This window comes from Thermobia domestica, chromosome 11 (assembly GCF_964235325.1).
Source record: "Thermobia domestica chromosome 11, izTheDome1.hap1.1, whole genome shotgun sequence".
Classification (NCBI taxonomy): domain Eukaryota; kingdom Metazoa; phylum Arthropoda; class Insecta; order Zygentoma; family Lepismatidae; genus Thermobia; species Thermobia domestica.
The window spans coordinates 228,874,854-228,891,613 of NC_137464.1; the positions used below are offsets into that span (position 1 = coordinate 228,874,854).

The 16,760-nt window shown below is 35.9% G+C and overlaps 1 protein-coding gene across 1 annotated transcript; it reads right to left on the reverse strand.

Annotated features, from left to right (window-relative positions):
- Positions 1-4,026: 4,026 nt before the first annotated feature.
- LOC145663765 (uncharacterized) lies at positions 4,027-6,071 on the reverse strand. Its single transcript, XM_081729854.1, has one exon. The coding sequence runs from the start codon at positions 6,052-6,054 to the stop codon at positions 4,753-4,755; it is 1,302 nt and encodes a 433-aa protein (XP_081585980.1). The 5' UTR covers positions 6,055-6,071; the 3' UTR covers positions 4,027-4,752.
- Positions 6,072-16,760: the final 10,689 nt, after the last annotated feature.

Sequence of the window (16,760 nt, forward strand, 5' to 3'; positions counted from 1 at the left end):
TATAACTATAATATATATATATAATATTAAATATATGATACAATACGCAAAAATATCTTGTTATCCTATTTTGGGGGCTATACTTACATTCATGAAGTATTTATTTCTCTTAGCAGGAAATATACTTTTACTGTCTTGCGTTAATGGATGTATATTAACATTACAGAAATAAATTCCCTGCGTACATGTCTGCCCTTATCCTAATGTGTTGTGTCAATTTCTTCCGAACAAACTACTCAATTGGAATATGGTTTTCAGTATTGTACAGAGAATTGTGTTGTCTGAGCAAGAAAAGGAACTGAACTAACGATATTGAGTACTGTAGCCATTGATGATGTATTTATGTGAGTACTTATTTTCATCATTGATCTATAACATTATGAGCAATTATTTTTCTGTTTTCTTTGGAGATGAACGGAAATTTTAATCATTTAATTTTATTGGCGTCTTCAAATCTATTTAAATGTCCCTTTCATCCAATCAGTGCTGTAATCCCAAAATTTTCACAAGGTATACGCTGTTTTGTGAACTTCTATGTTTAATGTAAAAGACATATTATGACAATGGAGAAGACATTTAGAAAAAATAACAATGTAAAACGTATGTATTACTATTTAAAAAAGATTGTATTGTTTTATTACTCTATAAAAGCATTTTATGCTATTTTCTTGGTGATACTTCTCAGATAAACGACTCCATTAATAACATAAATAGGTGTAGGCAGGGGTAAAAGTGAGGTGAAACGCGAGAGAACGTCGTCCCTCACTTCCAGAAAATATCTGTGGCGTCTCCCCGCTTTCTAAAAATAAAATACAATGGGCAAAGGTAGATACCGTGAATGGCTTGACGTCATACGTCCCCTACCTTTTCAGATCCACTTTTACCCCTGGGCGTAGGTACTCAGAAGGAGAATCCATTGAGAGGACCAAAGGAAATCGAGACCCGATACACCAGCAAAGAATTTCGAAAATCATATTTCCGGAGTAGGGAGAAATGCGATTATCATAATTAAACAAAGCTTCCGTAGTAATTGGTCAAAATAACATGAACTTGAACAAAGATAGGGTGCATGTAATATTTCCACTCTTCTGATGTCCTCCTTCGTATCTATATGGTTAGTGGATGCACCTTCGCGGGAAACCTGGATTCAAGTTCCTGTTCGAATTTCACATTAGCCTATGAGTCCACGTTTCATGTACCCTCAATGTTGAAAGAGACACTAATTTATCTACCTTATCTCTTTTGTCATTGCAGAATAGTGAGAAAAAAAGTTTTATTTCGCTTGATCGATATTCTTGAACAGCGGCTACTCAGATAGAAAATAAAGTGATATAGTCACTTTATGGTTGGAATCACAGCCCGATTCTATAGCCAATGAAACAAAAGCAAGGATAGGATTGGCGAAAGAAGCCTTTAGGAAGAGGAAAATATTATTTTGTGGGACCTTGAATGAAGAATTGATAAAAAGATTCATAGAATGTCTCGTGTTGAATATTGTACTGTATGGGTCAGAAACATGGACATTACGTAAAAATTATGCAAAAAAAAAAAAAAGACTGGAAGCTTTCAAAATGTGGGTGTGGAGAGGAATTGAGACAATTAGCTTGGAAGAGTGGAAAATGAATGAAAGGGTGTTAGAAATGATAGGGGAGAAAAGAACAATTTTAAATATTATTAAGAAGTGGAAGAGAAACTGGATGAACTCACCTAAGAAGGAACTGTATCATGAAGAACGTGCTAGAAGATATGATGACAGGAAAGAGAGGGACGGGCGAAGAAGACTGCAATTAATGGACGATAACAAACAGAAAAATCGTACGTGAAAATGAAAAGGTTAGCAGAAGACCGTGGAGCATGGAAGCTTCTCAGTCTCGGTAAGTGACTGGCAACAGTGGCAGAATACCTATATGGTGATGATGATACGGCGTATATCACTAAATACCCTGGACTACAGCCCTATATCCAATCCGGTACATTAATTTTTCTAATATACAATTCTACGTTTTAACAGCCAACTTTAATTTTATTATCGTGTGTATTCAATATACTTAACCTTCGTTGAGTAGTTCGAAAGAAAGTTATTGATAAAATAGAATGAAGGGTGTGTGTGTGTGTGTGTTTACACATTTTAGCTTGTGACTGTGGAACAGTTTCTAAACATTATCAGGAAGGTCGTAATTAGATGGGAGAGTTGGATACTTTCCTCACTCCCAAACCCTTCGAAATTTTAAAGATCAGACTGAACAAAATACCATAATGTACTGTACATTAACTAAAAACGATTTTTAATTTAAAAAATAGAGCTTCCTCACAGGGTTATTATTATTATTATTGTTTCATAAGAAGAAGAAGTATATATATATATATCCTACTTTCCGAAATTGATCTAATATTTGCTTTTAGGTTTTTTTTATGTATGTATTTGTGAGCGAAAAGTCATTTAAAATTTTAGGATGCGTAGAATAAACCTTAAAATAAAGCAGGAATGCATGTATGCATCTAGTATGGATTAGAGTTTCGAGTTTGCGTAACTTATAAATAATTTTTATTATACAGTATATCTAGGGCGTATGATTTTTTTAAAAAAAATAAATGACACAATAGTTGACCATAAACGAGAGATATGTTAATGCTGCTGCACCGATGGAAGCTTCATGGACCTTATTAATGGAGCTGTAATTTATTATATTAATAATAATTGATTTACTTATGGATTTATCGGTTATTAATATAATAAATTACAGGTCCATTAATAAGGTACATGAAGCTTACATCGGTGCAGCTGCATTAACGTATTTCTCGTTTATGGTCAACTATTGTGTCATTTATTTTTTTAAAAATCATACACCCTAGATATACTGTATATAATAAAAAGTATTTATAACTCAAGCTAACTCGGAACTTTTAAATCCATACTAGCTGTAACGCATCCCTGGTTTCTTTTAAGATTTGTCCTATGCTTCCTAAAATGTTAAATGACTTTTCGCTCACAAATACAGGCATAAACCTAAATAACAAATAAGTGACCAATTTTAAAAGTAATTAAAATAATTACCATGTTAATTGAAACTTTTTTCAATTCATACTACCTGTATCCATTCCTGTTCCCACTGAAGCAGTTTTGTCACTTTGAACGAGTGTAGGAAACTTCAGCCAGTTTCGTTTACAGAGGAAATTACCACTTGAGAATTTACTCCTAAACATTTTTTTTTTTTTTGCATTCATATTTTACAGTAATTAACCAAATTTTCTGTATAATATGCATTGTGAAAAACTCCGCACTTCTCTTGACGTTGACTGATACACTCTGTCCCAGAGTAATGTTAACTATTTGTTATAAATGCTTCATGATTTTTAAAACCCAAAATTTTGCGACATATCTTATAGGGTTACGCGACTCATAATTGGGTCACGACACACTAGTTGGGAAATACTGTATTAAGGTGAAACTAGTGTTAAAAAGTATTCCCATCAAGTTTTTCATTACAACACTAGCTAAAGAACAATACAACGATGGTTAATGATGTATTATTAATTAAATCTATCATCAAGTCTCAGTCACTGAGTCTTAAATATATTACAATTAATATTTTCAGAATTGTATGTATTTCTTATAATAGTAAAGAATAGTGAAATTTTATTCTGTACTATTTTATATCTATACACACAGAGTAGTGTACTCTTACTTGGTGTATGATGTATAAAATGTCTAGCGTGATTTAAAAAATGCTTTGCTAATCAAAAAATATTTTAATCAAATTTTAATCAAAAATTTCCAGACTGATATGATTGTTTTTATTTCAGAAAACACGGTCCCACACAAAAATTACAGGAAAAAAATCAAAACCATCCCAAATCGTAGTCTGATTTTCTTCATTTTTATATCAAAATATAATTTTAGTGAAATAGATTTACTTTTCAAACTATTTATATATATATATATATATATATATATATATATATATATATATATATATATATATATATATATATATATATATATATATATATATATATATATGCACAAACCCCATGGCTATCTGAAGCTGGTTATTAAAAAGATTTTTACACATAAAACATACAAGATTGACGTACGAGAAATTCACCGCAAGTAGGAGTCTTTATGTATTTTTAATATGGTTATTCGAATGTCTTAAGGGTCTTCACTACAGCGAAATTAAACTACAGCTAATTTTAGAGTTTTTCTGCAATATCTTCAAAACAAATAAAAATTTTCGAAAAGCAGAAACGTAGTGAACTAGACAATACGATTTTGCATGTGATACCGTTATCACAACTCACCTATCTGTTTTCGATTTGGAACTGAAGATAGATTTAGCATTTTTTGCGGATTCTGTAAATAGCGTATACCAAAAACAGATAGGTAAATTGTGATAACGGTATCACATGCAAAATCATATTGCCTAGTTCACTACGTTTCTGCTTTTCAAATATTTTTATTTGTTTTGAAGATATTGCAGAAAAACTCTAAAATTAGCGGTAGTTTAATTTCGCTGTAGTGAAGACCCTTAAGTGTAGTTTTAGTGTCACATAACACATAACACTTCAGGTTTATATATATATATATATATATATATATATATATATATATATATATATATATATATATATATATATAAACCTTCATATATATGAATATATGAATAATTTCATTTCTGTATCAACTTTTAGAATATTATTCGCACCACCTGTTAATCCGTCACTTTTTCATTGACACACAGATAGAATAACTCACAAGAATCCATTGTCAACAAACTCCTCTACAATGTCAATTATCTTCTGGCGAGCCAATTCTCCAACAATTGGCTTAGCTTTTCCCACCTTCTCCATTGAAACACTCTCCTCAACGCCGGCGTTTGATGGTTCAGTCGTTGATTCAGCACTTGCGTAAATTATCGGAATATTGAGCAACGCCGTACCAAGTCCATAGAGACAAAGCTCCCTCCAGTCATCCACTAAAGTTTGATACGAGTAAATCCCAGGATTCGAACCCAGTTGATCTAAGAAATCAGCCAAACTATGGTGATAAACACGTAACAGTTTTTCTAAATGTTCCTCACGAAGTTCCCTTGAAACACAGCTGTAGAGAAGATATGTGAGGTCAACTACTGGGGAACAACACCTACATGCATCAAAATTAATGAAACGAACTTGCTGTGGTTTTTCAGCTTCGTAACTTCTGAACAGTATATTGTTAGTCCACAAATCACCGTGGCAAATAACATGGGTACGCTCCGGATCACGAACCATTTGTATCATTCTCTCAAGGAAATCTTCACAAAACATTTCTAATTTCTCCACGTATTTATCTGCTACTTTTTCTTCTTTCAGGACTTCCAGTGCGTTTTGGGAAGCACTTTGCAACAGCGGATGTAACCAACTTCGGAACTCCGGACTAAACGTCGTTTCCCGGATACTGTGGCAAAGTGCGTTGAATAAGTTTGGGTCCTGGTCCTTCATTGCGATAGAAAATGCATGAAACTTACCAAGCTCTTCCATTGTCAAAACACAATGACCGTAGTCCAAACCTTGTTTCTTATCGATCGTACAATATTCCTCTGCTTTCAGGTCTTCGACAACGATTACGTCATTCTTTCCGTCTGCACGAGCCAGGTAACACGTCGGAAATGCTTGGAATTGGGTACGCACTCGACGAACTTGCTGAAAATCTAAAAACACAGGCGCGACGTGATTGTAAAAAGCTGCTTCGTTACGGTAAAAAGCTACTGTTCGAATGACATCTTTCACTGGAACGTTGCTGGGCAAACACTTCAAAAGCAAGAAGAGCTTACAAGATAATGCCCCCTTCCGACCTTCCACCACGACACTATGGAAATTCTGTTCGGCACTACTACGTTCAGTAACGGAGAACGATATTATTTTGATCTTGTGCGATCTTGAGATACAGTCCAACACCTCTTCCACAAACTCGATCTTAAGCACAGACTCAGTCATCTCAGGATTCAGTTGGAGAAGTAGCACTTCAAACGAATTACTCAGACTGCAAGCACCAACAGCACTAACGATCTTCATATACAAACTGTCGTAGTAGTCTCTCCCTTCGAGCAGATACGGCGTAATCATTTCATTTTCAGTCATTGAGCAATGTCACTGCCTCCAATCTTGTCGAATGCTCTTCCTTTTGGCACTTATTCAAGGGAGCCAATTATACGATTGTCATCGAAGCCAGGCCTCCTAATCCTCCCCCACCCAAAGACCAATAAAACGCAATCTTCAATGAACTGTCATTAGTTCTCGCTATAGTACCATATTGAAGAGGGCATTATCAAGATGTGACGAAATTTTTCCTTTGTATAGAATAGACTACAGGAAAATTGTTCTCTATTCAGATGCTCCCAATTTAAGTGTTGTTAATGTGACGGGTGTGTTTCGAATACTGATGACACATAAAGAACGCAGAACACTGAAGAAAAATGATAAATTCGTTTCACTAGAATGAAGTTACTATCATTTTTTTTCTTCCTAGAAATTGTGTTTCCTGTGAATGCTTTGTCGCATTGCAGAAGTCTTGAAATGTCATCATATGTAATTTATTTCTTTAAGATTTATAGGTTACAGTTTTACGTACCTTTTCAGTATTGAGGCCATATGAAACTTGTATCTACAGCTTAAAACATAGAAACGAAACCGCAACGAACTTCCTCCATCATTGGAACCTGTCTCTTCTGCTATGGTAAAGGACATTGTTACCGATATGTTTTTCCTTACTTAGTCAGATCAAAAAATGTAATTTGCAAATAATAATAATAATAATAATAATAATAATAATAATAATAATAATAATAATAATAATAATAATAATAATAATAATAATAATAATAATAATATCGAGAAATAGGAACGGGTGTAATGGTATCTGCAAACAGATTCGACATCACTATTACCACAAAATAGACCAATATAATATTCAAGTTACTGGTATATCGGCTATGAGGTACCTCTTCTACAAACGCATTCAATAATAATAATCAAAAGAAATTATTTCTCACAGACTGTTAACAGAAAGCCCAATTCTATAACTTAATATTCAGAGAGAAAATGCAACATTTTGAGTTTTTCTCTCTTATCTAACTGCAACTCTAACGTTACATTTAGAAAAAGTTTCGTTTAGTATTGTAACCTTCGTCTGTTAGCACTGTCTCTATTAAATTGCAGTTTCGATCGATTGTAATATTTGGTGTTAGATCTTACAAGGGAAGAGAGGGAGATTGTATATCGAAGTGGAAGATGGTTTATACATCAGTCGAAAGCACTAATGACGCCTATTACAAAACTATAATAAAAATTTTCCGAATGCATATACTGGGCAAGTTATATGAATATATAGGGTGTCCAGAAAGTCCGTTGCCACCCCTAGAAATCGCAAACGGTGAGACAGATGCGAAAACAGAAAAACACGTGTTTGATCATTTTAAAGTATGACGTATCAAAGCAAAAAGTGTTGTCCTAGGGCCACCCGCAGGGCTCCAGGCGGGGTCCAACTCAAAAATTGGAAATGGTGCGTGGATCAAGTAGCATATCGTTGGAAAGCTGTTTGGAAATGCAAGAAGATGGAACAAGTCTCGACTCTCTAAAATTACCCTGTGCAAAATAGGGCCGGTCAAAATTTCAGTAAATGCGTCATTGTAAAGTCTATGACCACCCCCATAAATCTGAAACGGCGCAACAGATGTCAAAACAGGAAAACGCGTATGTCATGATTTCAAAAGTATAATGATTGAAAGTTAAAAAATGTCCCAAGGTCCTCCGCAGGGTAGAGCGTCCAGACTTGTTCCATTTGTTTTTATTTAACAAGAGCTTTCAAACGATATGCTACTTCACCCCCTTGCCATTTGAACATTTTGATTAGATCCCCGTCTGGGACCCTGCGGAAGAAATTGGGACAAATATTTTTACATTCAATCATTGTAATTTTGAAATGATGATACACATGTTTTCCTGTTTTGACATCTGCCTTGCCGTTTCAGATTTATATGGGTAGCCATAGACTTTATAGTGACGTTTTTCATAACATTTTGACCCACCTGCTACTTTGCACAGGGTAATTTTAGAGAGTCGAGACTTATTCCGTCTTCTTGCATTTCCAAACAGCTTTCCAACGATATGCTACTTGACCCAAGCACCATTTGCAATTTTGGCCCTAGGACAACACTTTTTGCTTTGATACGTTGTACTTTTAAAATGATCAAACACGTATTTTCCTATTTTCGCATCTGTCTCACCGTTTGCGATTTCTAGGGGTGGCAACGGACCTTCTGGACACCCTATATATTCATATAACTTGCACAGTATATGCATTCGGAAAATTTTTATTACAGTTTCTTAATAGGCACCATTAGTGCTTTCGATTGATGTATAAACCATCTTCCACTTCGATATATAATCTCCCTCTCTTCCCTTGTTAGTCTTTGTCTGTTAACACTGTCTTAATTAAATTGCAGTTTCAATCGATCGTAATATTTGGTATTAGATCTTAGCCTTTGTCTGTTAGCACTGTCTCAATTAAATTGCAGTTTCGATCGATCGTAATATTTGATGTTAGATCTTAGCCTTCGTCTGTTAACACTGTCTGGATTAAATTGCAGTTTCGATCGATTGTAATACACTGATATCAAAAACACAAGCTATTTTGGATAAAAAAAAAAAAGAACTTCAAGCGATTGTGAATGTTATACAAGAATTTTTTTGAACGTATCAAAAATAAATATATGGGACTGTTGAGCGATCCAGTCTTCATTAAAATACAACTAAAAGACAACAAAGATTTGTGTAATATATTTGGTTGGTTGCACTTGTTTTGTGTCCCTTTCAGCACCGAGGCTATATGAGACGGGAATCTACAACTTAACGTGGGATACGATTTACAAAGCTTCCATTGGGAATTGTAATATATTTTTCTTGTTTTACGTGTTGCAGTTACTTTTAATGAAACTGACCCAGTTTCCAAATAAAAGTAATCTACGTTAATACGTATATCCGTACCTTCGGTTCGCTAATGGTGGTTGTCATAAAATCTAGTTTATCAGAAGTAGAAAAGAAACAACATCAAAATGTGAGCTTCATAGTAGATACCCGCCTTTTGACAACTGCAACAACTCTTGAAACTAACAGGCCTAGCGCCGCGAGAAAGCCAGATGCATTGATAGGCCATCTGCACTTATTAATAAAAGGTGTCCTATAAAGAACATTAACTTTTGAAATGACCGCCATTTCTATTCTAGTAAGTTGGCAGCACTGAACGTTACACGATACGATTTTTATCTGTTGTCTTCGTGGTTAGCCAACACAGAGCATCGAATAGCGCATGATCATCATCATGTTTTCTGTACGGGTAGGAAGGGGGCGTTTCAAGACGGAACAGCGTGTTATCATAATGAAAACTTATTACAAATGTGGTGTGAGCGTTTCATCCCTATCCGTACAGAATATAGATGACGAGCATGCGTTATTCGGTCGGCGTTCCGTGACTTCTAACCACAAAGACAAAAGATTAAAATCGTGTAACGTTCAGTGCTGCCAACTTACTACAACAGAAATGGCGGCATTTCAAAAGTTGTATTCTTTATGGGACACACTTTGTAGTGCAAAAATATCTGAAACTGCCCACATAGCACACTATGTCCCTGGGATGTCCCATTTTGATCCCAATCATCCCATTTGGTTCCCGGGGTTATCGGGACAATGACAAGACATCCCATGGACGTCCTGCATGGGACGTCCTGAAGGATTCCCCTGTAGAATGTCCACGGGACGTCCCAGATGGGACAGGAGGTCCGAGGGAAAACCAATAGACATCCCTTCGTGGTCTCGTTGAATATCCCGTATCCCGGGATATTAGCAAACATCTGGATCTCCCGCGGAAATCCTGTGGATGTCCCGGGAGCATATTCGGATAATCCCGGGATGTCCCGTCGTCCGTTGTGGGCTCAGTCTCGGACATCCCGAGGACGTACTTGTGCTATGTGGGATGGACATCGGCCTTTAGTGAACTCAGGTACGGATTTGTTTGTTATATGTAAATTCTGAATATCCCGTATCTTTCTTTCCCCCCTTTAAAAATACGAAAATCTGTCCTTTTTCTCTGAATAATCTAGTTACCCTTTCTGTGGGAAAGCGGTTAATGCATGAACTTCCCGTGCATGTAATTTGAGTTCAATTCCCGGTCGCGGTGTTTACTTAGAATAAAAACTTTACTAGTTGTGCGAATTCCAGTGTCATAAGTACAAACCACGTCATATATTTCCTTTACTGAAAAGCGACATTAAACATAAACTGCAGTTACTCAAGTTAACAAGGACCACCACCATCATTAAATATTCTAACTACTTGGAGAGTGATATTGTTACATTATACCTTTAAAAAAAATCAAGATTCTATGTCGAAATCCAAATTGTTGTTGGACTAAAACATCTTTTTATCAATCTTGCTAAGAAGAAGCTACTATTGTTGACAGCTTTGTCACAGCCATTTTTTGTCTGGTAAAGAGTAGTCACGTAAAGCTATCCTAAAAATGTTTCCAATTGCAAGAATGGAGAACGAACAGATTTTCTACTAAGATAACGAACAAAAAAGAATTTAAAAGGAAAAAAATAATAATAATAAATTGTGGCATTAAAATAACTTCCCTCAAAGGTAAATCACTGTTATTGAAAGGAAAAACAAGAGGCTTTGTAGGTTGGTCATTGACTCGCCATCTCGCGTCACTGTTTATGTATAGGCTGACAACGCAAAGAAGCCAGAGAGTTAGTCAAAAATAAATTTACGAGCCACTTCAAAATGACCGCTGGGTGCACTCAGTACGTCTCTTGCAGAGATATTTGTTTCGGCACGCACTTTACTTAAAACCACTATCAGTCAATAAGAGAATTTTCAATAGAAGATTATATGGTCCTTTTGTCTTTCAAACGTACAGCATACCCACCAGCAGGAGCATTTTCATGGCGTGGAGAGCAATTACGTTTCAATAAAATCCAACAAGTAAAGAGGTAATATGTCTTTTCGATGCGACGGTCTCTATGTTTTATGTTTTATCAAGACTATTCTTACATATATATGCGCCGTGAAACCACATGCCAATAAATAATAATAAAACAACAAAATAAATTAGCAATGAAGTCTATGTGTACAGGTATGTTTGCACGAGTATTGGTGATACGAAGAGGAAGATCAAGGACCTCGCAATCAAGACAGAGAAGTGATTTTCTTTTTATATTATATACGTTATTATTTACTCGTGCAGCATATGCAATTACATGATATTTTCTTGTTAAAGCAAGTCTTAACGTGTAGCAGTTACAAGAAGGGAAGCTCCAGAAGGGCGGACATTTATGGCCAATAGAATCTGAATCACTTATCACAGGCACGCTTGGCGCCGAAATGAAGATTAAAAGATATTGCGTATCATCGATTGCAGTGTATGTTATAACAGACTAGAGCAGATAACAAGAATATACGAGCATGAAAAGATAAATACATATTTACATATAGAGCTGAAAGAGTTGCATATTTTTTATATACCTATATGATTAAGTCAAAATCTACTGTTCATTTCAGCGATTTGGATCTACAACTCTGATTGGACTACTGCATATTTTCAAACCAGATTGGAAGATCACGATTAAGTAGGTCTTTTTTAATTTTACTTGATTTTTTAGGTTTCTGCTTATTATTATTAGCTATAGTTTTCTGTCAGTATGTACAGATTACTTATACGAAATGAAATCTTTCAGTTTTAAATCCCATGGTTATGCAGTATATTCTAAACAAGCTTCCGATTATGAGAATTGAATGAAATGGTGGAATGAAGAAAGTGGGAGAACCCGAAAAAAAATACACGTACACGGTGTTCGTACCCCACAAAGCCCACTTGTCGCGAGCTGGGATTGAACCTGGGAACTCATACAGCAGAAATGAATATTCTGTAACTGAGCTACCAATATTATTTACAGTTTTCTCTATTATTTTTCGAAAGCCGTTTCCCAATTGCGGAAAATAAAAATCATGCATAAAATTTACTAAATCGGTATTATACGTATGCAATAGTTAATTAGTGATGGCTTTATCGAAACTTTTACTACATTCAAATCCCAGCATGGTCGAAAAGTCAGAAACGAAAGAACAGTGCAAGAAAATATTTCATATGTGTACAAAACAAATGGAGGTCTATCCAAGGGCAGATCCAGGCTGAATGTTTGGGGAAGGGGGGCGCGATCGTTCGAAGTCAAATCAATGTAAGAGAGTATTGCAAAAGAATTCTTAGGATAGGTTTTATTTATAAAATTTAAAAAAAATCCTATTCTGGGGTGCGGCGATCACCCTCCTCGACCCGTCCCTGGGTCTATCTTCATGACAAGTTTGGTCAAGAACGGTGAGTTCTCATATGATATACTGTGTATTACAGTGTGCGAATTAGATAATTTATAATGTGGGGGAATAAAATTAGGCCAACAGAACGTAGAGTCGTAAGGTGCAATAATTCAAAATGAGACAATATTACCTTACCCTCCCCCTCACACACACATAAATAGGATATCATATTGAATTAATAAATAAGAGATTTATTAATTCAATAAATCTACCAACATTAACTATGTATATATTTTCTGACATGCACATACGATACCTAACCTTTCTGAACGCGTTTAAATGTTGTACTCACTCTAGTGCCTTTAGCTTTCTAAGGTTTATTTACTTAATAATTCGGACCTAGCGATAGCCATGATCACAAGCACGTTAATTCTTCCGCTCGTATTGAAAATCTTCCACTTCGCGTTATAACACGCAGCCTTGCAAAATAAAACTTACTTCAGTATTATGGAAACTACTAAAATTATTAAACCAGACTTAAATTTTTTTTTAAAACCAATTCTACGTATTAGCCTATCATACGAAAAATAGATTGATGCTGGTCTCGATTTCTGGCATCAAAGGCCAAATATTTAAAAATTTTCAATTCAAATTTCGAGGTTGTGCTTCTACTCACCCCTAATGCTGTGCTCTCCACGTATATACAGGGTTTTCATAAAGTCTGGACGGATTTAATTTGCTTATAATTTTCATAAAAATGCTCATAATGAAATCAAATAAAGTGCAAACGGTAGCTGAAGGATTAAATTTTTAGTTGCCAACACTGTTAGATAAGCGGCAACTCTGAACACGTTGAGAGAGGGAGAGGGAGGGCAAGGGTCAGTTTCTTACCAAATTTCATCCATTGTTGTTTTCATTGTTGTTTCAATGTTGACTGTTAAAAGTAAGTTGTAAGCTGTATTGGTGTGTGTGTCTTTTAAAGAAATAAATAAATGAAAAACTCCTCTGAGAGAACTATTTTTTTACCGTATCAAAGATGGCGTCGGTGAAAGAGAAAGCGCAATGTGTTCTGTGGTACGCAGAGCTAAAATCACCAATTCTGGTGTGCCGAAAGTTCACCAAAGAGTTCAAAAAGCCGGCACCGACTGAGAGTGGCATACTAAGTTCTTGGAGACAGGAAGCGTTCAGGACCGTCCTCGAAGTGGGAGGCCGCCAACGTCGCCTGCAACAGTGAGCAGGGTAAGGGAAAGCATCATCAACAGCCCACAGAAGTCGATTCCTAGACGGTCCAGTTGGAGGTGTGGCGGTGAATGAACTGAGCTGGTGCAGATTACAGGTAAAAATTTAATCCTTCCGCTACCGTTTGCACTTTATTTGATTTCAATATGAGCATTTTTATGTAAATTATAAGCGAATTAAATCCGTCAATACTTTATGAAAACCCTGTATAGGCTATATATCGATTCCGCAACGGAGCTCAGGAAGTTTGCACTTACAATTACTTCACTGTTAAGTTACAGCTGAGTTGATTCACTATGTGCTACGTTATCAAATGAAGTATAATCAATACATTGAAGTTTTCCAGGTAACATGATTGGCGTGGAGAGCAAACTGTACAGCAAAAAGGAAAGATGGAAAAATGAAGGGTTAACTTTAAAAAGTCCGTTCCAGTTGTAGTGCTTATACAGGCACGGACAATGACACGGAGAACCAGTCTTATTAGCAGATGCTGAAACCAATCTTCAATTGTGCGCGTACTCACGTTCACTATAACGTGTCTGCTCACTACGGACGCATCCCCAGGACCCCAGCGTGTACGTTAACATATATTCATAATCATATAGCCATGAGAGAATATATATATATACAGTTTCAAAAGTCCATTTCCGTAAACTGTAATAGGGAGCATAGGCGGCGCCAGGATTTTGGTAATGTAGGTGCAGGCTAGGATGGGACAACACACCCTAACATTGTTGCCAGAACGCTCTGCACTATTGAGCCTTAAGATCTCAAAAATAATCCCTCAGTTTTACTTTTTTTTTTTTAAGAAAAAGTAGGAAAACACGGTATGATAGCAAATAGGTATAACTTATGAGAGTCTTAAGAAGTCACTCAAATATATTCAAACATAGAAAACAAGAAATATACAAAATAGAAAGGATTATTGTAGGAAATCTGAAAATCGAAGTAAATGTGGGTGCAGCTGCACATACTGCACTCACTGTGGCGCCGCCTATGATAGTGAGTGATGTCCAGACAATAATAGTCCACTTGCCCTATTTATTGAATATTATACAAACTGCTAGTTAATCATACCCCTCCATAAATAATGTAATTCTTTGCCTGACGAACTCTTTTCTCAACATGAATCTAAATATCGGTCACACTACTGACGATTGAGAGTTTTTATTGCAAAAAAAAGAAGAAGAAGAAGAGAAACTACATTTAGTACGGGGCCGGTTCTAGTTCCGTACATGGTATACTTTGACATGATAAATCAGTGAAATTTGACGTTATACTAACAATCAGTGTGATTACAAGTGTGCAAAGACTTGTTACCTCTATCGTTGAGGAAATAGTCATTACACTCTTGTATGACCTTGCACTAGCAAATGCACTACGAAGTTTTGCATTTTCCATTAAAACTATCCGCCACTTCTGCTAGTTAAATATTCGAGTCAAATGTAAAATAAGGCGTCCATATAAATGAATGGCACAAAGTAATTGAAAAGATCATTTAACAATGTTTAACGATTTTTTTTTTTCAAACACTGATGGTCTGACTTTTTTTCATCTTTTGTGAACGCTGTGAACCATAATGAGAGATCATTAAACTGAACGCCATAAAAATGCGTGACTTGTTTTTGTAACAAGGTATTAACGTTTGTGAATTAGTGTCCCTGTTATCTGTATATCCTTGATGGTTAACTTGTTCGCCAGAGAGAATGCAATAAGAGATTATTATTATTACGATGGAGTTAAAGCTAAGCTTTTTACAGAAGGATGGGCCTGCTTTGAAATAACTGATTTACAACGAACGAGTAATTGCTACGTTGGGAAGTGTTATGTGCAAGCGTAACTGCACGCGAGTTTCAAGCGAAATCAGTTTCCATTTGATGCATTTGTAAGTTCCAGGTGCGTCATCATTACCCGCGGTGTAAAGTTTTTAGCACTGTAATTATATGTATATATGTACTTAGAGCCATGGTAGTGTAGTCGATAAAGCGTATAGCTACCAAGTAGGAGACTCTCGGGTTCGATCCACGTAGTGACGGGAATTATTTCTCCTTCTATCCTCGTTCCGTTGCTTTACAGTGGTTCTTCCAGCGTCTGTAAGATAAGTTTCTGGGAAAACTAATGGCTAACGGTAGCCACAGTGAGATGCTAACGACATCACGTTCTGTATGTCCCGAAGTTTACAAAGAATCGAGCTAAACAAAATGGAGGTACATTTGACATATACGAGAGTATTTCGAAAAGTATCCGGTTTTACAGTGAAATATCACGCCGCTGTTAACATGCCGTTCGTGACAAGCAGTGTCCTGTATGAAAAAAATATTGTATCGATTTCAATTATCTAGCTGAGTCAGTTCGCTGGAGAATAATTTAAAATTAATCGTAATGGATGAATTGAGCTCGAATACTGCATGACAATGCTCCAGTTAGTACGGCTGTTGCCAAGGCTGTATTGAAAGATTGAGGCATTTAGGAGGTTGGTAGCATTGGTAACAATAGTCGTGTCGATTGGAGCATTGTTATGCAGTAGGAAAATCATTTCGCAGCAACTGATTCAAATGACTGCTTCCAACGAAATTACGTAACTAGGCAGTTGAAACTGATACATTGTTTCTTGCATAAATGGCGCTATATATAAAACTTATTGACTTATTAAAAATGGCAAAATATTTCACTGTCAGGCTGGAAGCTCTTGAAAATACCCTTGTATATGTCGTGTAACGTACTGCGATGCAATACTGCTTTAAAAATCTCATATATATATATATATATATATATATATATATATATATATATATATATATATATATATATATATATATATATATATATCGTACACAAAATTATAGAAATGGGATGCAAACGAAAAACTACATTTATGATCACAATTTTTATCCTATTTTTGCGACAAAATACAATATTTCATTGTCTTCCCTTCATGGCAAAGTAGTTCTCTTCAATCTCGAATATAGTTCAAGTCTTCCTAGGTGCCTTCCAAGTTCTCAACCAGCTCTCAACGCTGGTCTAGTAGCTGGGTCACGTGCCCTTGGTGCACGGGGTCCAGGGTTCGATTCCCGGTGGGAGATGCTTGAAAAATTTCGAACGCATCGTAGTAGTTCGGATTCCACCACCTTAAATTTGTAGGTCTATGTCTCATATAAACCTTCGACGCTAAA

What these genes read in the sequence shown, in the direction of transcription:
- LOC145663765 (XM_081729854.1), bottom strand. Translation starts at nt 6,054, where the DNA reads ATGAAGATCGTTAGTGCTGTTGGTGCTTGCAGTCTGAGTAATTCGTTT.